The sequence below is a fragment of the Apis mellifera genome, linkage group LG13 (assembly GCF_003254395.2).
Source record: "Apis mellifera strain DH4 linkage group LG13, Amel_HAv3.1, whole genome shotgun sequence".
NCBI classification, from domain to species: Eukaryota; Metazoa; Arthropoda; class Insecta; order Hymenoptera; family Apidae; genus Apis; species Apis mellifera.
The window spans coordinates 2865329-2888443 of record NC_037650.1 but is presented as its reverse complement, the minus strand read 5'-3'; the positions used below and the strand labels follow the sequence as shown (position 1 = coordinate 2888443).

Below are 23115 nucleotides of genomic sequence, written 5' to 3'. Positions count from 1 at the left end.
AACGCATATTATGAATACGTTTTCCTCTTTTTGGTTTCTTTCACAGATAAGATAGTAAATGAAATAAAATAATGGCTATCATGCCGCATAATGATAATTAGGAAATATTTCTTTTTGTCATTCCTATATTTGTCAATGCCACAAATTCAACAGATATTAATAAGGGTAAAATAAAATAATTCGTATGGAAAACTTTTATTAAACATTATGTACTCGTACATAATGATTTACAAGCACTGCGAACGTCAATTTTTTTTTTTTTTTTGTTAAGTTATTTAAACCCAATAGCAACTATAAATATGCAGTACACCAGTGCAACATATTGCATATTACATTGTAACTAAAAATTGCTAACCTTCATCGCAGAAGATAAGGAGATAGATAAAAAAAAAAAAAAAAAAAAGATATACTTTTATTCTTGGCATGTCTATGTAAGACGTGATATATAAAGAATGGAATGCTACTGTGACATAAACGACATGCTATAATTAAAGTTATAAATGTTTAAGCAAATGCAGTACTTGTTCTTGTAACATTGTTTTTGTGCTACTATATGAAAAGATGTTGTAAAAATTTTTCGTATCAAATTTTGCGACAAGTATCGCTTTTTTTTCATTACGTGTTACACCGGGGAAAAAAATAGCACAACAAATAATTAAAAAAAGAGAGAAAGAGAGAAAGAGAGAGAGAATGAGAGAGAGAAAGAGTAAAGAGAGAGAAAGAGAGAAAGAGAGAAAAAGAAGGCAAAAAAGTGAAATTGGAAAAATTGTTCAGTCCATATTGCATTCATAAAATTGGAACACTTGATAAACGTGCGGGAAATAGACCCGGGCACACGCGATCAATGTACATACTCAAATTTAATTTGTACAATTTCTTAATAATTACAGGTACCGTATCAACAAGTTGCAAAATGGATTCAATACTGTTATCTATTCTGCTTTGAAAGAATAACTTTCCAAGCTGATATCGGTCTTGTCTGTAACAAATCCATTTTTCGTCGACCCCACCTTAACCAAGCAAATCCTATTATTAGGCACAAAATACTCTCTATGTAATATCCATCAAAGTTCATATTGCAAATACCATTGTGCGTGTTCGTGCAAAACTGAAAAAGGAAATTTTTATATTCTCAAACGTGTTTTATAAGTAATTATTTATATTACGTCAAAAAGTGTATTTAATATTAATACCAACCTCTCTTTCCGAAATTGTGCTACAGTCATTCGAGGAATCGGTGCTGCATTGTCGAAACGTTAACGGATCAACAAACCAAAGAGCTGCAGTTGCTGGCCAATTACCTCCAAGATTAGATAAAGTATTTAATAATGTCATGTAAGTACCACCGACTGCTGGATCGCTAATTTTTGCGAAAAATGCCATTGATGCCACAAACATACTACTTGTGAAAATCTGAAAAAAAAAAAAAAAAAAGAAAAAACAAAAGTAACATAAATGAATTTATTAATTTATATTATGTTTTATTCCCGTGTTCATTTTATTATTTCGATATTTCACCTGATGTATCATATATAGACTTATTAAAAGTATGAAATAATAAGCTGGAACTTGTCCCCCTGTTACAACATATGGTGTTAACCATACTAAAAATGCTGCTACAAGTCCAAAAGCTAACCTGTAAGATTGATTATAAATATTTATCGTATTTATTTATTTATTTAATCTAAATACATATTTTTTTAATCACCTATAAGGCATAGCTCTTATGTATACATCCATAGGTCTTGGACCTACTGTATATTTTGAAATTGCTAATGGTAGTAATATTTGTAAAGGTATCATAGGCACAGCCATAAGAGCAAACTTTTCCTTTGGTATACCAGCTTCTACCAATTTTAAACCTGTTACAGCATCACAAGCAGAAAACCCTATCTGTAATTGGTATAAACAAATTAATATCAAAAAAGTTTAAATTATATTGTATTATATTATTTACTAACCTTGGCAGTTAACAAAAATACAATGATAATTTTTATAGATGGTAATTTAACAATGTTCCATAATAATCTGTAAGCATGTTTGACATCTGTATTTAGTTCTCCATCTTTATGCATTTTTTCTGAATCTTCGTGTTTAAACAATGCAACTAAAGTGGTTGTAATTACAAATATCCAACCCCAGAAATAAAGAACATCTACAAAAAAGATTAATAAAACAATTGTCAATTTTTTAATATACTTTAAATTAATTTACCAGGCAGGGTCAAGATGCCTTTGTTAGAAGGAGTGGATCTTAAGTAAGTATTACAAAATTCTGCAGATTCTAATGCTATAAAAAATACATAACCAATGAAATATCCAGCAGTTTGTCCTACGCTATTACATGTTGATGCATATCCCACATTACATCTAAAACAAAAAAATATAGAATTTTATTGAAACAATATATATATTAACATCTTAATTGTAAATTATATTTATACCTTTTTAACATAGTGAGTGCCCAACCATCTACAACAATATCTTGAGTTGCAGCTAATACATTTAGAGCAAAAAATATTATGGTCAACATTCCTATGTTTGGTTTTGAAGTTTCATTACCCAACCATTGATCTACATGGCTAGATAATAATAGCATAGAAAAACCCATTAAATATTGCGTTGGAATTAACCATGTTTTTCTTCTTCCAAATTTTTGAGAAAATACAGAATCTACTATTGGTGCCCAAAATAGTTTCAGAGAAAAAGGCCATTGGACAAAACTAAATTCAGCCTAATGATAAAATAATATTCATATGATATCATTTCTGTCATTTGAAACAATTCTATAAACATTATGAATTACCTGTTGACGATATGAAACATTTCTGTTCTGAAGTAACATAGGAATAGAACCGCATAAGCCCAATGGTATTCCTTGTAACAGATATAAAAATAAAAGAATAGCTATGTTAGTCTCGTCACCTCGTAAATCGGAACGTTCATGTACGTGATTCGATTCGTGAACACCATCTTCCAGTTTGTCGTCCTTTTCCATTTTTCTTCTAGTACCCATGGAGAACGATATAAGAGATCAACGATGATCTCGAACACTTTTCTTTATTTTCCAACGAAATAGATTCTTTATGCGAAGGTTAAATTTTTAATCCTTAACTAAATTTTTAACAATGTTATCAAGCATCTTGTTAGATGGTAATTATATTATAACATACCATCCTAAAATACTTCAGCGTAGATTCTTTGATCAATCAACATAAACATTTCTAAACGGAAGAACCACTCACGTGATGATAAAATTAATTATTAATGTATCTTATTACAAATGTATTATCATTGACGTGGTCATTGCCAATATAACCTTAATTTTATTTGTATAACATATACAAAAACGAAATGTATGCTTATATGAGAAATTGACAGATGAGATTTTCATAAAAAATAAATACTTTTAAATATCTTATAATTATGTTACGAACAACAAGTGACGAACAGCATCTCAAACTGTTTCGCTTTCATTGAGTTAGCGAGGTATCATTGAAAAAAAATTTGTAATGGCTCATAAATGCCACGTTGTTTTTCATTAAGGACACGTCAGTTATACTTTATCTTTTTCAGTCTTAAAGCCACGTGTAAACCCTTTACTACTGAATGTAATCATTCAATAGAAGAGCAAAATATTGTAGCTAAATTCATTTGAACGAATTTATTTTCTCACATAAAAATGTGCCTTTATATGCCATGTATAATATTTTCATAGAAATCAATTATTTCTTCAATGGGTTTTAAGAGATTAGAATAATATTTTTAAAAATGAATGGATTATATTATTTAAAATATTCAAAAGAGTTACGTAATATATAATATTTAAGGAATAAGTCATTGACTATAAAAATTTCATAGTACTGTGATGTAAGTTACATAAATGATGGCTATGCGCATGATCAGTACGCCATTTTTATTAGTGAGGAATAGTGGAGAAAGAATAAGAATACGTTTATTTCAGTTTTGTTCGACGATTTAACTAATTAATAATTCCTAGATTGTGAAAATAAACTTAGAAAATATTAGAAAATAAACTTTACGCTTGTTTGATTAACACGAGAAAATAAGAAGAAAATTTTAATCAAAAATATATTTACGGTTGATTATCTTGTTACTGTTCATTTATTCAGTCATGCGCATTAAAGTTTCCATTTTTGTTCGGTAAAATAATTATACTTTTATTTTTCATGATGATTTTTTTATTGTTTTAAATATTTTAATTAATATCAAAATACAATTTTTTCTATAAATTCTAAAATTTAAAAATTGATAAATTTTTAGCTTTTTTATTTTTTATAAGTGTACACGTTAGAATGTTACAATTACCTCCATTCGAACCAATTATAGTTGCTGTTTTCAATAATTTTTTAATACGAACATTTTCAAGTTCTTTAGATATGTTATTTAACAATCTGTAACGATATTAAATCGTGCGTGCAAAGTTTTTAAATTGTTTTTTATAAATTATCATAAATAAAGAACAAATATATACGTACAAATTGTTAAGTTGACGTTCCAATGCTAATTTTCCGATAAAAAAATCAACATCTTTTCTATGATTAAACCAATAATTCCATTGAATTTCACACGTAAATCTAGCAATACATGGTGGTGTCAAAGATGTTTCGTTTCCATTTTCCTTCTGTTTAACGTAAAAATTAACAATTAAAATGAAATTCATAGTTGGAAATAACAATTAATAAAACAAAAATTGTGAAATCACCTTGGTAATATTACTTTTTAGGTTTGCTAAAATATAATTCATATAAGCATCTTTGTCTTTGACACTCGATCGTTTCCTCCTTCCCGATACAACTCCAAGCGGAAGAAGAACGGGATTCGTTGCTAAAGCAGCGGCTGCACCAATTAATGCAACACCTGCCAATGCTTTTAAAGCTACAGCCTGACGCAAATGATTACAATCAATGTTAATACGTTAAGACTACATGGACTAACAAATTGGCTGCAAATTTAATCGTCACCTTTTGCGCTTGAATATTCGGATGTGAGGGAGCATGTCCTTCTGGATGATTTGGCTCCACAGGTCCGAATTCTTCGCCATTTGCAAAAGTTCCTGAAATACCGTAACTACTACCTGATCCTCCATAATTCGTTGGCCGGTTAAAGCTATATCCTCCGTAACCGTTGTTAACATAACCATATTCTCCAGATACGCTGGAATCGTAACCATTGGGTTTTCGTGAACTTTCGCTTCCGTAATTCGGCCGTGAACCAAATCTAATACTTGTGTGAAATTGCATTAACCGTTTGAAATATTAATATAAGAAAATTGGAAGGAATTATAGGTAATATCAAACTAACTGCTTACCTGTCTCCTATTATACTTCCTTCGTAAAATACACTTCCGGGTCTTTTCGTGCTTCCTGCTGATGATCCTTGAGTTTGCCAACCGTATCTGGATATTCTTTCGACGTAAGACTTGAGCTTTTCGTTAAATTAATCGCATTTAAAAAGAAAAAAAAAAAAAAAATACCTGTCGATTGGTAAACGTTCGTCGAATTTAATCGGATATCGATTGTTTTCCACAGGGATTCTACTGTAGTACGAATCGGGTCGCATCGATGAATTAGAACCGTATTTGGATCCGCAACAACTAGAACTTGCACGTCAATTCGAAATTCAACTTGCAATTCAAACGGGATGAAAAATAATTTCCAAAAAAAAATAGTCGACTTATCTTTCGATTCCGATCGTTGATCCGAAGCCCGTGATTGTTTATCCAAACGATCAAATTTCTCGTTACCAGACACTATGCTATTCAGGTACGATTTGGAAGAATTTTTATTACGCACGATATTCGCTAATGACTTATTTTCGGATTGTTTTTTAACGAATTCGGAACTCGTGACAAATTCATTACTTTTCGCTAATGAACAACAAATAACGCTGTACGTTAACAAAGCACAAATGAATTGCGACATGATGATAACGAATCTCTAATTAGATAATATAATATAATATAATAATAGTTTTTGGAGAAGAAGCAAAGTCACGAAGAAAAGTGGTTCTTTCCACGAGTTTCACCTTTTTTATATAGTTGCCACGCATGGAATATTGTCGCGCATTATACCCTTCAGGAGTGGTATCAGCTTTCTTCCTGTCGTTACTTTATTTCAGAAAGTTATTCCATGTACCATATATTATATAATTATTCCACAAGCTTTTTTATTTCGTTAGAGAGAATTTTATTATTACATACAATTTTTATTACAATTTTATTATTTCAATTTCTACATTTATGCGTTGCAAGTAATAGTTAATATCACAATAACAAATATTATTTTCAATATGAAAATTTTATGGACTCGGTTGCGTCCCTGTAATTCACGAAGCATGACCAAAAGATGTGCACTTTTGTTGGTGAAAATAAAAGTGTCATCAGTAAGTCAACAACATTTTTACCGTCACGCTAAGAATTTAATTAACCTCGCTTTGTTGCCGCGGTTTTAAGTGAAATTTCACATTTTGACAGAAAGAGCAACAGCAGATCAAATCTCGAAAGCGATTTATTTGTAAAAAGAATTATACATACATCTATTATACATACATATATAAACAATAATGTTAGATCATATTTTTATTCTTATAAATAGATTCAGAACAGATGTCGATTGCCATTGTAAGAACTTCATTCAAATAGATTCAAATTTATTCCTTATTCAAAACTTTTTAACTCTCATTTACGAATTAATATAAATATTTGTTGGTCATTTTTAAACTTCAACGGACTCAAAGATATTTTTTTTCTTTTTTTAAATAAAAATATTTCATTTTTTTTCTAATCATAATCAACATTACAAAACACAATAGGATAATCTGTTCCGCCTGGATATTTTTAGTGCCTGTCGACTTAATAACCGTGTGTGGTACCACATTACAACATTGTTGGTACAAAATTTATCCATCTATTGTGCGTGAATCGTTTGCAAGTTCGAAACAAAAGAAACGACAATTTTACAACTGTGACGAAAGGAAGTATCTACAGTTTATAACGAGAAGGATTTGGATGGACAAAGAGCGTAGTTCCTGAGTGAATCTCATCTTGTTTATATTGATTATGTAATGATTGAATTGGAATTGAACGAAACATTTGAAATATATACATATATATATAAAAGTATCTAATATTTCTATAAATTCGTTTGTAGCTAAAGAAGAGAAGCTAGCCAGAAGGGAGATTCGTATCCCGTGCAAAGGGATTGAAAAACGCGCAGAGACATTATGGAGCTAATTTAGAGGGAAGAAGAAAAAAAGAGGAGGGAAAGGTCGTGGATGGAACGGGACGATTCGTTAGGTAAAAAAGAGAAAAGGAAACGAAGAAAGAGGAGGCAGAGATGGGCGAGAGGGGTGACAAGAGAGAAGATACGACGAGGACCAAGAGATCGCGGAATGGAACAAGAGTGGAGTAATCAATACGCATTCACACGCGGTGGCTAGCATCCCGTTTCCATGGTAACCGACGCTGGCGCATGCGCGACTCGACCGACACCATACCGTTATAGAAATTTACTTATCGTCAGAGACGAGTCCGTCCGTGTACGGCGCGGAACTTACCAATCGACGAGCCTCAGACATTATCCACGATATTCCACGTGCATACATGTATCAACATTGCGTTTTAAACCTACTGCAGACGCAATCCGGATCCAATTCTATTTTCCAGCGTAACAAATCAGCGTTCGTTACACCGTACACAATCTTCTTTTCAAACACGAATGAAATTCTATCATTTGTCCCTTCGACGACGTAAGAGCGAAAAGCAATACATATATATATACATATATTCGTTCCTCTTTGATCGAAATGAAGTTAATCGTGTACGATTGTTCCCACGATGATAGTCATGCTGATGTATCGTTGTCACTAGTAGGGGGTTACTACAGTAAAACGTTTGACTCTCGGATGTTCACCTCCCCTCCCCCTCTTTTGACCAACTCAGAGGGGATGGAAGCTGTGGAGTTTGCGGGTAACAGGGGGTGATTTCCCTTCGGCGCCTGCGTCGAGTCCTCGATGACGACTCGTCGAGGTAGGTGCTCGACCCGGACGCAGTACGGAAGAAACGTCGAGCACGCAGAGTGCCGTCCTCGTGACATATCTTACACTCTTTTTTTTTTTTTCCCCCCTTTCGATCCATGGCAACAAGAAAACGTGGGAAAGCTTGCCCGGTGAATTGTCGTATTATCGAGAAGAATTGTCGAACATTGTCCGGTGAGCCGTAATATGTAATAATATATATATTGGACGACGATCATTGCGCGTTATCCCCAGTTTTCTGTTCGTTGCAGTGACCGTAAATGACGAGGGACAGTTGTCATAGCCGAGTCGAGGATTTATCATTGTACAAAGTAAAGATCGACGTGCAATTTTCGAACGATACAAGTGTTATCTCTAGTCTGAGGGGAATATTTTTTCAACATTCATCGCATCGCAAATATATACATATATACCGCGTAGTGAATGAGTATGGTCAATATGTCGCGGCGAGGCAATTTGGAGGATGAGCCTAGATGAGTTTCGTCTATATAGTGTCTCTATATATAAAAAGACATGAAAGGGAACAATCAACAACAACTCGGTCTGTCGATCGTTGTCACTTACTGCCGCCAATAAAGACAACAGGTTGAATTTTAGTAGCGAATACATCAAGATATATCGTTCGAGGCGAAAAAAAAACGATTTCTCGGGCCACGTCATCTCGCAAATTCGCAACATCTGCCAATTAGACGATGTATTCCCCGGCAAATAGCCAAGGTTAATCGCCGATAAGCATCCCAGATCAGATGATTCTTACCACCATAAAGACAGGCTTAGTCGCATTTAATCGGTTGCATGTGGGTCACAAGTTGCATTCGCCAAACCTAACCGGATAGAAGGTTTACCGAGTAGAGAGGTAAGCTTGTTAAATTGCGTTAACGCTCCGGCTTTACCGCGCTTCCACTATAACATATAACGGTGTAATTAATTGTCTTCTTAATTCTTGATGCTTTTTTCCCTTTCTTTATTATTCTCATACTTTTCGGCGGGATTCTTCGAGAATTATCGTGGGTCGAAGCAAAAAGCCGAAAAATCTCTTTCATTCCCCCGCAATTTGTCACAGATGCAAATTATCACTGTTTTACAGCACGTTTTTTTTTCTAAGAAGAGAGGACAAAGTTTCTGGATATATATTTGCGAATCGTCGAGTCGGTTGGGTCAAAGTCACGTGGTTTACAGTGTCCTTAACCTTCCGGGGGGAAAAAATCAATTCTTTAATAATCAGGCTCTGCTCTTAAGTTAAGTTAAAATTTGACGAATGAAATTCTTTGGAAATACTTATATCTCGAAGTGAATTTAATAAAAAAAAGTAGAAGATGCAATTTTTCTCTCAAGAATCTTGGCATTCTTCCCCGAGGGGGGTTATTCGCCACTTGTCGCTGAATATCTTCTGAACCGGCATAACACACTTCTCCAATCTTTGTTTGCATTAATTTCATTTATAGAAACCTAACCGAGACTCAGGGACACCGATACAGCATTAAGGATTATCACATTCACGTTATATATCTGCGATTTTTAAGGTTTTAAGGTTTCATTTCGCGCGCACAATTTTCAAATTCTTCGAAGCGAACGTTTCTCATTGACGACGATCAACCGATGACACTTTACAGGCCGATTGTTTGGCCGACTCGTATCATCAAACGTAGAGTCCGCAGAAATGCGTGGGGTAATCCTACCGCAAGTGACACCAGTGACACGCTCGAGAGTTTCTAGTGGGTGTCGTTCAAAATACCCTGCGAAAGCGTAGGGTAGGGACATCGTTTTACATCGTGACGCGATGTTGACAGGGAACGTTTCCACCCCTCCTCGTGCGCGGAAATCTTTAAAGGAACGAGAAACGTTGGCTAGGAGAAGGATGGTATAGAATTAAAAATTCATTCCAGAGATCCATTCCATTTCACGAATCGCGTTTTCGAATATATTCATCCCTTTTTCTCCAAGTTTTTCCGCGCGACTTTTCGAGTTCGATGCTCGCTGGAACGTGAACAGAAAAGAAGAAGGAAACGCGAAGGGAGGGAAAAGTGGTTCTTTGCATGCACATCCACCGTAATGAGAGGAGTCATTCTTGATTCTGTCGCGAGTGAGAAACTTGTTCGCGCGGAACACGTTGTCATCTGCATAATTGAAAACCATGCACTCGCGAAGAAAGGAAGGAAGGAATATCCATCCAGATTCTTTCTAGAAGAAGAAAAATTCTCTCCACGGGGAAGAAATAATCGATAATACTCTCTTTAATCCCCGCCTTTTCTATCGAGGAGGATCTATGCTTTTCAGGATCTCGAATATCGCGTTTCTTCATTCGTCGGCCAATTACTCGTCGCGCTAGGAAAGAAAATCGAGAGAGATTTTCCATTTCCAAGAGAGGAGGATGCACGTACTTCTATGAAGGGAAGGATGCTTGAACGACGGGCAAAGGAACATCGAGCAATAGAGAAATCAAGAGAAGCGAGACGGAGGAAATTGTCTGACTACCCTCCCTTTTCGGTAACGCATCCCCTCGAGTTAACCAGAAAGAGGAAGGGAGAGAGAGGGAAGGAAGGCTTTCAAGCGGAACGGGGGAATCAAAATCTGGTCGAATCTTGCCGTTCGCGGCATATCGAGGCTGGGAAAAATAAAATTCCCGCCGCCGGTCGATAACGCGCCGGTTTCCGTTCGAAGGGGAGGTTCGAAGAAAGGAAACGCTCGAAGAGTCGATGGAATATCGTGGAACAATAGGGAATGTGAGAGAAAAATACTCTTCTCGATAGAATTTATCTTTGAATTTAATTCGAGAGTAGATTTTTCAAAGAGAGGAACAATATATCTTCGATGAATAATTCTTGTAATCTTCTTATTCTCTGCAATCCTACAAATTCCGTAAAGTTGGATGGAAGAATATTGAACGAGTTTCCATTTGACAAAGTGTGAAATATTCAATCAAAGCTTCTCCATACGTTTGTAAACACATGACAGGAGGAGGGGAGGGGATTGTTGCATTTCCATACGTTTGAATCCAATAAACCGCCCAAAACTGAAACAAGTACTTCGCTATTCTTCGACGAGACGTTGAAAATGTTCGTAATTTTTAAAAATATTTCCCCGGCTTTTTCACGCCACTCCCCCTTCGAGATTTCCCTCCCTGTGCTGTACACCATGCAGAGCGTGCGGAATCCCATTTGTATCGAGGAGGAGCGTCTACCTAGCATATTGCCTTCCCGGACCACCTATTTGCGTACGCGTGTTTGGGGCGCGCGAGGGTGCATTCGTTTACCCGAAACTCGATTTCGAAGCTACGGTAATCGAATCTCGAGCACCGTTGATACGTTTAAGGATTGTATTTCGATTGTTCTTAATTTTCCTCGGCTCGGATTATTTAATTAATCGTCCCGACATCTTCGTTGAAACTAACCTGGAGATTTTTTTTCTGTCGCAGGGGGAAAATGTGGAGCTCGGTCACCGCGGCGGGCAGCGAGAACGGGCCCGCGCCACCCTCCAGAAGCAAGCACAGCGCCACTCTGCTCTCCGGCCACGTATACCTCCTCGGAGGACGGAACGGCAATCTTCCCCTCAAGGATCTTTGGCGATACAGCCTCGGTGAGTGATAATTATTCCCCTCCCTCCTCTTTTCGAAGCCGTTGAAAAAAAAATTGAGCGCCAGAAAGGAATTGATAACACGATGCGTAACAACATCTCGGTGGCCATCGCGCCACCCTCTCGGCGGACGGAGAGGGTGCGCGACGGAATTTAAACGGGGTTCAGTCTGATCAATAACACGCCATTATTAAAGCCAACGTCCACGATTACATACCTGTGTTCCACGGTTCGATAATTCGTTCCAGAGGATATCAGCATTTCTTTTTTTCCAGCTCCCTTAAGGATCGTTGAATCTGGCCAAGTCTCGATTTGGCAACGCTCTGTAAACGTTTATTCCCCGTAGTGTACTCCCCTGTTTTCGATGAAATCTATTGGCGAAAATTGCAGAGGGATTTTTTTTTTTTAAATTCTCCACCTCGTTCAGGGAAACTATTTTGAATCGTTATTGAAATAGGAAAGGCGGAAGCTCGTTACGATTCGATATTACGAAGCGGATGGGGCAGGCAGGGAACAGAATTTGCAATGTTTGAACTCGCGGCTTCGAGATGCCCTATTCATCAGCGTGGATTGTTCGAGCACAAGTTTGGGTGAATATTAAAGCGGTGTGTGTATGGATAGGGTTGTCTCTCGGGGGGGCAAAATACTATCCAAGAACCCCTTTTAAAAGCACGATATATATATATGTATGTACTTTGGTCTCGCGAAAGTATTATTTGCGACCGCGAGAGCGCTTCATCTTTTCGCTCTCTCGACCCTCCGTGACCGACGTTTAATTCTCGAACAGAGTTTCGTTAAATTTGGACAATGAATCGTGGCTACGATTTCAATTAATTCTATTATTTGCGTATCTAATCGAGCTTCTTTCTCTTCGTAGCATAGTTTTCTTCCGTGAACAGCACTTTCGCTGAGACAAAAGGGGCTCACTTGCCTCTTCTCCTTTTTCCTCCAGCTTCTAGATACGACACGTTTGCTCGTAATCAATATCGGGCATCTTTAGCGGCAGTCTAAGGAAGACACTGCAACCACTTCACCCAGCGCATTATGACTCTTATGTAAATTTCACGCTCTTTGTTCCCGAGCACGTTCCTCCGCACGAAAGTTATCCGTGGCTCGGTGAAAAAAAAATATTTCTCTCGATTTTAGAAAAAGTGCTTGCTTCCATGTTACGATTACAACTTCATGCGCCGTTGATTTCCTTTATTTTTTTTCACCGACCAGATTAGGGGAGCGTCCCTTTTCGTAAAACTTTCGAAGGGTAAAGAAGAGTCGTCCGTTCTTCCATCCGATGAAGGAGCAAGGTTTTTAAACGAATTCAGATTTATTCGATTTCTTTCCTTCTCCTTTTTTTTTTTAAGTAAAGATTTTAAGAAGAAAAAAAATTTCGCTAGGAGATTATTAATTATTCGTTGGTGTCTCTCGAACTCGTCGTTTCTCCGCGTCCTTGACACTGCTTACGTTTAATCCTCCTCCCTCGAACCTGTTCTCTCTCTCTCATTCATTCAGTTCTTCTCCGTTTCTCAAGAAGCCCCGAACGAAAGCTTGGAGGATTTATTTCAGAGAGGCAGATCGACGGGGCGGGGTGAAAGTGTGATTTACCGTGTTCGTAAAAGATTTTCTGGGTACAGTGGTACATAACCCTTAGAGACTTCTCTTCTCGCGTGTGTCTGTCTCCTCCCTTGCCTTTAATTTTGCGCAACGTTGCTCCCCGATACGACTCACCTGCTATTCCAATTCTACCTTCTTCCATCTTCTTACTAAGATTCTCTCAACAAAATAAAGATTTACAAGGATTATTGGAAGAAAGTTCCAGCTTCTTTTATCTTTTTTCGAACATCTTTAAAAAAAATAAGGGTTTACAAGGATTATTGTCGAGTGGAAAGAAATTTCATCATCTTCCACTATTTCTAAAAATGTTCTCAAAAAAATAAAGGTTTACAAGGATTATTGGCGAGTGGAAGGAAGTTTCAGCTTCTTCTATCTTCTTTCTTAAGATCTTTAAAAAAAATAAGAGTTTACAAAGATTAATGTCAAAAATAATTAATAGTGAAAGGAAATTTCATCATCTTCCACTATTTCTAAAAATGTTCTCAAAAAAATAAAGGTTTACAAAGATTATTGGAGTGGAAGGAAGCTCCAGCTTCTTCTATCTTCTTTCGAAGATCTTTAAGAAAAAATAAGGTTTACGAGGATTAATGTCGAGTGGAAGGAAATTTCATCATCTTCCACTATTTCTAAAAATGTTCTCAAAAAAAATAAAGGTTTACAAAGATTATTGACGAGTGGAAGGAAGTTCCAGTTTCTTTTATCTTTTTTGTAAGATCTTTAAAAAAAAAAATAAGGTTTACAAGGATTATTGGTGAATGGAAGAAAGTTCCAGCTTCTTTTATTTTTTTTCGAAGATCTCTAAAAAAAAAATAATGGTTTACAAGGATTAATGTCGAGTGGAGGAAGGAAGTTTCATCATCTTCCACATCCTTTCGAAGATGCTCTCAAAATAATAAAGGTTTATTGTCGAGTGAAAGGAAGTTCAATTTCATCGTGCTCTTCTACTTCCACCTTCTTTCGAAGATTTCTCAAAAAATAAGGGTTTACAAGGATTATTGTCGAGTAGAAGGAAGTTTCATCTTCTTTTTTCGAAGATGATCTCAAAAAAATAAAGGTTTACAAGGATTAATGTCGACTAGGAGGAAGTTTCATCATTTTCCACTTTTTTTCGAAGATGCTTTCAAAAAATAAAGATTTACAAAGATTAATGTCGAATAGAAGGAAATTCCAGCTTCTTCTTCCTTCTTTCGAAGATGTTCTCAAAAAAATAAGGGTTTACTGTCAAAAATAAGAATTGTCAAATGGAAGGAAGTTTCATCTTCTTCCATATCCTTTTAAAGATAAAAAAATAAAGTTTTATTGCCGAATGAAAGGAAGTTCAGTTTCGTGCTCTTCCACTTTCACTTTTTCCAAAGATCTCTAAAAAAAAATAAGTTATTACAAGGATTATTGTCAAGTGGAAGAAAGTTTCATCATCTTCCATTACTTTCGAAGATGCTTTCAAAAAAATAAAGGTTTACAAGGATTATTATCGAATGAAAAAAAGTTCCATCATCTTCCATTATTTCTGAAAATACTCTCAAAAAAATAAAGATTTACAAGTATTATCATCGAATAGAAGTATGAATCCAACGTATCGAGGGAATAATTAAAACGCGTATTAGAATAAAAACTACGTGTTCGTTGAACGAAGTTACACCTCTGCGCGTGTAGACACGCGATCTCTGGCTGGTATTTTTTCTTTTTTTTTTTTTAACCGCGCGACTTCATCCCTCTCTGCGCGTATAACAACTCGGGAAAGAGGAAAAGCGAGGCTGCATAAATCCCGTTTACGTCCTCGACTCGATCTCCCTCGCAAAGGGAGATCACCGCGTCTGGGTTGTATGAAAACCGTTTTGGGATAACGAGTCGACGCGTGTTGTTAACCCTTTCTTCTATTTTCTTTTCCCAGCCGACAGTAAATGGGAGGAATTGCATCCTGGTGGGGAAAGGCCGCCGGCACTTCAGGAGCACAGCGCGGTAGCTTACAAGGATTGCCTTTATATCTTTGGGGGCGAGCTCGGATTTTCCGCGGGCACGGAAACGCCGCTTTGGGTCTACAATGTCAAGGTAACGTATCGCCTAAGGCCAAACCTTCCCCCCTTCCTCCTCAACAAGCTCGCATGCGTCGCCCTCCCCGTCGTCAAGACGCACCATTCCGTCCTTTGAGATTGCAAAACTCTTCTCCTTCGGTTAAATTTTCGTCCCGTCCGAATTTAACCGATTCGATTTAGGAAAGTAAGGGTGGGCCCCGAGGGTAAATGCACACCCCTTTCGCCCTGATTGACAATATCTTGCCTCGATGCTTCTCGTCACAGATTAAAATTAAGAAAATTATTCTTCTCATCTGCTTTCGAAAAATCTGATTGCTTTTATTTGCTCCGATTGCTCCTCACTCTCAATTCTTTATCACTCTTTTCTCTGATCGAAGCAATTTTCGATGACTAACCGGTGTCAACACCTCTCCCTCGTGATTGAACGTCTCCCAAGGGTTTCTCTCTACCCATACGATCATTAAAAATTGATAGAACCAGGCTTCACGCGCGAGGAGATCGGTATTTCCTCGCATTAACAGTTTATCGTATCTTTCTTTCGACGGAAAAATGTATGAAAAGGAATCTTATGCGATTTCTTATAAATTTGTTTTAATTTTTCCACGATCGCGATCTAAACTTTTTTTTTCTTTCTTTCCTCGGTCGCCATGGTTACTTTACTTCGCTCCTCCGCATTTTTGCTCGTTGAACCGTGACATGCACGGGGACATTCCCCGCCCCGCTTGTCTCCTCGTAATGTATTATTGAAATCCGCGTTACGAATGCGCCCGGCAAACCCGATTGGTTAAGCCAAGGAGGGGTCGCCTCGCGGTTTCCTCTCTTTCCCTTCCTCTTCCCTTCGAGCCCCGTGGAAGGGGAAAGAATCGTATCCAAGTCTTTTCTTCATCTTTTTTTTCGAAAATTAAACTCTGGTTTCCAAATCTCGCCAAGCGTTTCGAACGTCGAAGGTGGATTTAACTAGTATTCCACTCTCTCTCGTGTAATATAGGGGTAGCAAGTGGCCTATCAACTTTAGGCACGTACTTCGAGTTACGTAATTACTTTCAGCACCCTTGTACGCCTTCCTTCTCACTCTTTTCCTTTCGCAGGTAAGATGGCTAGAACCCAACGCATATTTCTTTTTTCCCTCGTTGAAACGGCGCGGCCAAACGCGGTTGACCGACTCGGGATTAAAAAAGGCCGGCTGATTGCCTATTTCAGAAATATTGTATAATTCACGGATCCCCCTCATTATTCTCCTGCCTTCCATAATATCGGCTATTTTCCTCCCTTTCTCCAACGAATCGTGCGTCACTCACGATATGTAATGTCCTACATCTTTTCATTTTTTTTTTTTTTTCAAGGTGAAGTGTTTAATAATAATAGATCGATGCGACAGCTTTGCACGCTTCCTCTCGAATCATCTTCGAGAGTGGAATCGAATCGAGAATAAAATTTAAGAATCGAAACAACTTAAACAACTGATCTCGAAAATTATCTATTGTTTTATATTATTAAATGATCCATGATCTTCAATGTTCTTCCATGCTTGCAGACCAACGCGTGGAGGAAGGTGAGGGCGCAACGAGGTTGCGCCGTTCCAAGGGGTCGAAGAGGTCACACCGCGTTGGTCCATCGTGGCCAGATGCTCATTTACGGCGGTTATCAGGATTTACGCGGCAGCTCCCCGGAATTGTGGGCATTTCATTTCGGTAAAAAGAAGAAGAAGAGAAGAAAAATCTTCCACGATTTCGACGTCAATGTCTTCTTCTCGTGTCGATGTTTCAGAGACGGAATCCTGGCACCTTTTATCCTCGAGCGAGAGTGGGCCAGCTGCGAGGCACAAACACTCGGCGGTGTTGCACGGTGACGCGATGTACATTTACGGCGGAATGACCGACCTGCAGGAGAGAAGCGATTGCTGGAGATGGGACGTGAACACTGCCTCTTGGTGCCTGTTAAGGAACAAACCGGGACCTGGCCCCCTCCACGGCCACGCTGCCTGCAGGCTACCCAGTTGCATGCTGATTTTCGGCGGGGAGAGCGGTGGTCTGGCCACGAACGAACTCTGGAGGTTTCATTTCGGTAAAAATTATCATAAATTATTGGGTTGGCAACTGAGTAATTGCAAATTTTTTTTTAGAAAATCAAAGACAATTTTTTTCATGGAACTAAATAATTTTATTCTGTAATGTGTTGCCCATTTTGATCTCAATGACCTTTCGCCATCTTTCAGACAGCATCATAATCCCACGTTCATAAAACTTGTGGTTTTTATTAGCAAAAAACTGAATCAGGTACGATTTGATATCATCATCGTTATTGAAGTTTTTACCATTCAAGGAGTTTTGTAAAGATCGAAACAAAAAGTAATCGGATGGTGCAAGGTCAGGACTATATGGTGGATGTGGCAAAACATCCCAACCAAGCTCCAATAATTTTTGCCGAGTGACCAAAGATGTATGGTCTTGCATCGTCATGATGGAATATAACACCTTTTCGATTTGTCAATTCGGACCGCTTTTCTTCAACTGTATTGTTTAATTTCATTAGTTGTTCGATGTAGACGACAGAATTGATCGTTCGGTTGGGTAAGAGTTCAAAATAGACAATTCCTTTGTAATCCCACCAAACTGATAACAAAACCTTCTTTCGACGAATACCAGCTTTTGATGTTGTTTGAGCTGGTTCACGTGGCCTGTTCCACGATCTTTTCCGCTTGATATTGTTGTAAACAACCCATTTTTCATCGCCAGTTATCGGTCGTTTTAAAAATGGATCATTTTCATTACGTTTCTTTAGCAAATCGCAGCTGTTAATGCGTTGCGTTAAATGCTTTTCTTTCAGTTCATGAGGAACCCATGTATCGAGTTTTTGAACATAGCCAAGTTGTTTTAAGTGGTTTTCAATGCATGTATGCGATACATGAAGCTTCTCTGCAATCTCACGAGTTGTACTGTGACGATCCGAATCGTCATCAACTTCAACTGAAATCCGCAATTACTTAGTTGCCAACCCAATCGTGTGCAAAACAAAAGATCGTGGAAATGATACGAGATTAAAAATTTATTGAAAGGTACGGAAACGTGGGAGAAATTATCAGTGCCAGGGCCTAAACCCCAGCCAAGAGCGGAGAGCGTGGCGTTGGCTGTTTCCGAGTTGTTGATCAGAGGGGCCAATATCGATAATACGAAGCCGAAGCCGAAGAGTCAAAGGACCAGGCTGTGCAACAACAGGATATCGCCTAACGAGGCGCCAGCCAGGCCGAGCTTCCTCAAGGAGATTTCTAAATTGTCACAAATCAACCTGTCCCGGTTGAGCCACCCGACCAAGTGCAGCTATTCCGTCTTGAGCGGGCAGGACGATAACGAGGAAAGTCCTCAAGAGGTAATAATAGTACAATAGAAACGAAATACAATTTTCTTCTTTATTATCTATTATTTTCTTTATTACTCTTCTATTATTGTTATTCAAATTACATGAATGCACCTCCACTAGTTTTTTTCACACGCACACACGAAACGCATGTGACAAATACAAGCCTGCCTGCAGGCGAGTACGTATTATCCGTTTCAGCAAGTGGACTCGGAAGTTTGCGAGCCGTCCACGGGGATGGTGAAGTCGCGAAGCGCCAACACGCTTGCCCGTCGAAGGCAGAAGCCGGCGGGGGAGGGTTCCGCGTCGAGGAACGCGGACGCTGGTACAACCGGGAACAATCCTCCCAGCAACACCGGCATGACCAGAGATCCTATCTCGGTGCCGAATTTCCGCGCGTTGACCTTACCCACCCCCGTTCTCACCCCCGTGGAGGCGGCAAGGCTGGTGTTCGTCGACCTGGACGAGAACAGCGACAACGAGGAGCGAACGGAACCTCCTACATCGAGGTTGATCGAAGTGCAAGAGGAGAAACGGTGAGAGTATTATTGCGTATCCGCGAGAGAGAAATAGCAGAGATGGAGAATTTTTCTTTCTGGCGAATTTTCTCCAGAGATTTCGCGGCCGTGCACCAAGCTTGCCAACCGACGCGGGGCGAGAGTTACAGCTCCCACCTCTACGAGGCCGCCCTTCAAACGCCGAAGACGCCGACCACCTCGAAAATTCCCACCTCGGCTTCGGTCCGTTTCGCCGATCTGGAGGAGGGCGAGGAGTCGACGTCGGATTACGCGAGCATAGAGGCGAGAAGTCCCGGGGATCCCCTGGCCGACGACGATTGGCCGTCGGGACGGAAGGGCAAGCAGTATCGGCCCATGGCTACGCCATCCACGATACGCGAGGGCCAATTCGGATTTTGCAATCCGAATTACCTCGGGCTCGATGAGACGAAGAATCATCACCATCATCAGCATCACAATCAGCAGCAGCAACAGCAGCAGCATCAGCAGCATCAGCAACAGCAGCAACCTCAAGATGGGAAGTACGCGAAACTGTTGAACAGCCCACCGGACAGTGTTTTAGAGGACGAGCCGGGAAGATCCGCGTCGCAGACGTTCGCGGAACTGTTGGAGCTTCAAGAAATCAAGAGAGTGCCGAGGGCACCGCCGAAAAGTTTACCGTTAGGCTCACCGTCTAGAAGAGCGGTGAGCGCGTCGAGGGCCGAAAGGCAGAGGGCGAAAGTAGCCGCGATCGAAGAGTCGGAGACACCTTCGTACGGACCAGCGCCCCTTTACGTGTTCTTAGTTGGAGGGAAGGAAAAGGGACAGGTGACCGTGTTCGCGAGGCCCGTTTCATTGTGGAAATTGCAATTAGCGCCACACATCTTTTAAAGAAAATGAATGATAAGTACGTTCGGTTGATTTCGTTTTATATTTTTCTTTTCTTTTTTTATTAATCTTATTTAATATTTCTCTTAAAGATTTCCGTCGAAGAAACATTTTCCCTCCCATTGTGTTTTAAAATGTTATGAAAGAAGAAGAAGAAGAAGGAGAAGAGGAAGAGAATCGATAAATGCACTTTTCTTAATTGCCAAATGTTATATCATTGCAATTAATCACGTTTAGCTCGTAGAAAGAGGGCTTTTCTAGTTTTCTATATCAATATATTTATCGTTGAATACAACGCGTCTGTTCAGGTAATACGCACTTTACTTCAAAAGTCCTGTCAAGTCCATTTTTCTAGTCATTTTTTTACAAATAGTATTCGACTCTTTTAAGTAATCGATATTATATCGGAAAGTATATAATTAATATACAGTGCAATATGTGAAATGTGATTAGAATGTAAGTAATTACTTATTCGAGTTTACAACGTCAGATAATATATTATTATTATTATTCCACAGTTATTTTCTTTAAATTATTTTTCTTCTTTTTCTAATTATCGTTATATTAAATTAAAAAATATTATGTTATAAAGTAATTTTAAAAATGATGTTCAAGTAATTTTCTCTCTTTTTTCTTTTGAATAAATATATTTGAATACTATATCGTTAAATAAATACCAATATTAGTGATATAATTCTCTTAAATGATATAACATACGCGTGATTATTGATTATTATCTGTATGCAGATAATAATAGTATGTATTATGAATTGAAATTTAATTCATTGATTTTTTTCTCTTTACTTTGCTTTTTACACTTGCATTTTAAAATAATTGTAATAATAATCATATTTTTAAATCAATGAATGAAACCGCAAAATATTGAATCGATTCTTTAACAATGATTGTTCTATTATTTAATTTACAGAGCAAATGTTAATACCAAAGCGCAAGTCAAACGAGCGAAATGTGCAATCATTTGTCCACGACTGCGCCCTTTCAATCTTAAGTGGGTATACGTAGCATCTTATAAGAATTATGATAAGATCGAAACTTTAAATCCACGTTTATTATATTGTACGTGATACAATTTTTCATATTATAGCGAGTAATACGTGTGATAGATTATTTAAATTATTAATTTTTTGATTCGAAAATTGAGAGATAACATCAAAAGACTCGCCTGATCTGCGCTTAACTGCCATCGACTGTGAACACGATATGCATAGAAAATAGAAATTAAAATGTAATAAGCTCGACGTGTAACGTTTGACGTTTAAAACATTCTGAATATTAATGGAAATCGATGTGTGATTGTGCCCAATGTGAATAATTAAAAGTACGTTTCAATTATATTCGATAAAAATTAGATTTTTTATAAGAAGATAGATAAATTTTAAGTGGGATTTTCTCGTCGATAATCTGCAGACTGGACTAAAATCTAGAAATAATTATGAAATGAAAACTAGTACGATTGATTTTCGTTTTAACTTCATCACGAAACGAGATATTTCTAACGCGCGAAACGTACAATCGTGTAAAAGTAAAAAAAAAAAAAAAATTGTGTTCTAAAAATATTATAGGGAATATGTATAAAACAAAAGAATCAATGAAGTCAAAAGTCTCTAACTATGACTGCTATTTATGATGCTAGCGTATCATAGATCTGATAGATATATCATAAGCGAAGAAAATGGTAAAATACGATGGAAGATCTCTTGTTCATGTAGAATTTTTATGCCCACAAAGGCCCAATACATGTAATCCATCCATATAGTAGCAAAGGTCAACGTGGAACCTCATAGGCTGAATATTAAAACATTTTGTATTCGTAATAATTTTAATATTCATTTCATACAGAAAGAAGAAACATAAGAATGGAAAAATTTATCTGTCCTAAAATGTTAATTTCTGTAGAATATTTTATAATGATAAAACTGTGTTTAGGATTTAGTAAGGGCATGTGCAATATGTACATATTATTATATAAATGTATATAAGTATTCTTTGTTGAAATTAAAACACAACTTTGTTTAACAATATTATATTTTTTGATAATATTCAGCTAGAGGCCGCAAGCACCCGAAAAAAAAAAATCAATGTTTTCCATTCGTAGCACTAGTCAATTTTACATTTCACAATCATTGTACAAACGTTAAGATAAATGTTTCGTAATGTTATTTCTTTCCTAGAATTTTTTAGTCTAATATTTATTCATTTTCAATATGTATAATATTATCCACGATATTTTTTTGCATTATATACATAATTGTTCTCCCATTTTGACAAGAAATTAACAACTATAATTGATTAATTAATCGTACGAAATATACATATATACCGCCTTTAAATTTTCGATTATCTCGTAATTTCATAGTTCTATAAATTTAATCAATTTCGTACGACGTACAACTTAATTTAACGAGAAAATAAATTTTATGATTTAAAATGAAAGTAAAAGCCAAACAGAAGTATATATTTAAAATAATTAACATTTCCGCGTAAATATTATTTTAAGTCCTATACATGAATAATGCAATCTGATAGTCAATTATGATCGTATCGTTAAATATATCCGTTGCCAAATATGTACCTATATTTCTCTTTAGAATGTCTTGCCTCATAAACAAGATTTGGAGTATAAGCTCGAAGATGTGGGTCAGTTCACAAAATGAACAAAAAAAAAAAAAAAAAAAAAAAAGTAACAGTGTAGCTGATTTGAGTGCCTGTACTTCATGCAAATATATGCATCTCATATTTTTCTGGACACGAATAATTTTTCGGAAAATATTTACCATATTATCTTCTGGCTTATGCTTCTTTTTAACATTATCCATAACTATATGTTGTATAAACGAGGCGAATGGAAATAAAATACATGAAAAGGCGGTATTATAATATAATGTGAATAAAAAAAAAAAAAAATAAATCGCGTGTTGTTCCAGTGGAATCTCATATCACAGAATGCAGTATTTTTTCAACGAGTAAGCCTTACGTAAAGCAAATGACCCGCACTCTCTGATTTTTCTATGTTAAATGTCAGACAATATATGTATATTATATGTATATCTATTTATATGTCTCCATTTAAATGAATAGTTATAG

General features: G+C 37.2%; 3 protein-coding genes across 19 annotated transcripts; 1 reads left to right on the top strand and 2 right to left on the bottom strand.

The window, feature by feature from the left end:
* Positions 1-179: 179 nt before the first annotated feature.
* Positions 180-3861, bottom strand: LOC408402 (acetyl-coenzyme A transporter 1). Of its 2 annotated transcripts, XM_006557838.3 has the most exons (9): positions 3173-3861; positions 2806-3113; positions 2444-2733; positions 2215-2369; positions 1962-2155; positions 1709-1893; positions 1519-1636; positions 1198-1413; positions 753-1108 (listed from the first exon to the last, which is right to left on the bottom strand). In XM_006557838.3, the coding sequence occupies exons 2-9, from the start codon at positions 3013-3015 to the stop codon at positions 929-931; spliced, it is 1548 nt and encodes a 515-aa protein (XP_006557901.1). In that variant the 5' UTR covers positions 3016-3113; positions 3173-3861; the 3' UTR covers positions 753-928. The 2 variants fall into 2 exon arrangements, with proteins under 2 accessions (XP_016771212.1, XP_006557901.1); XM_016915723.2 differs by having other exon boundaries at positions 180-1108; positions 2806-3861.
* Positions 3862-3932: 71 nt separating this feature from the next.
* On the top strand, positions 3933-22711 carry LOC100578321 (host cell factor 2). Of its 13 annotated transcripts, XR_001705306.2 has the most exons (13): positions 3955-4163; positions 5552-5785; positions 6863-7082; positions 7172-7769; positions 11473-11633; positions 15130-15287; positions 16806-16962; positions 17039-17335; positions 18327-18637; positions 18803-19161; positions 19239-20029; positions 20103-20318; positions 20939-22711. XR_001705306.2 is itself a non-coding variant. In XM_016915715.2 (12 exons), exons 5-11 carry the CDS (start codon positions 11480-11482, stop codon positions 20011-20013), a joined length of 2211 nt encoding a protein of 736 aa, XP_016771204.2. In that variant the 5' UTR covers positions 3955-4163; positions 5552-5785; positions 6863-7082; positions 7172-7475; positions 11473-11479; the 3' UTR covers positions 20014-20029; positions 20103-20560. The 13 variants fall into 13 exon arrangements, 12 of the variants coding, with proteins under 12 accessions (XP_016771202.2, XP_016771204.2, XP_006557906.2 ...); XM_016915715.2 differs by lacking the exon at positions 20939-22711 and having other exon boundaries at positions 7172-7475; positions 20103-20560; XM_006557843.3 differs by lacking the exon at positions 20939-22711 and having other exon boundaries at positions 20103-20560.
* On the bottom strand, positions 4186-6299 carry LOC100576994. 4 transcript variants are annotated; one of them, XM_006557840.3, is made up of 7 exons: positions 5701-6299; positions 5497-5623; positions 5332-5427; positions 4985-5246; positions 4726-4905; positions 4499-4644; positions 4186-4414 (listed from the first exon to the last, which is right to left on the bottom strand). In XM_006557840.3, the coding sequence occupies exons 1-7, from the start codon at positions 5942-5944 to the stop codon at positions 4255-4257; spliced, it is 1215 nt and encodes a 404-aa protein (XP_006557903.3). In that variant the 5' UTR covers positions 5945-6299; the 3' UTR covers positions 4186-4254. The 4 variants fall into 4 exon arrangements, with proteins under 4 accessions (XP_006557903.3, XP_026300547.1, XP_006557904.3 ...); XM_026444762.1 differs by having other exon boundaries at positions 4985-5177; XM_006557841.3 differs by having other exon boundaries at positions 5332-5418.
* Positions 22712-23115: the final 404 nt, after the last annotated feature.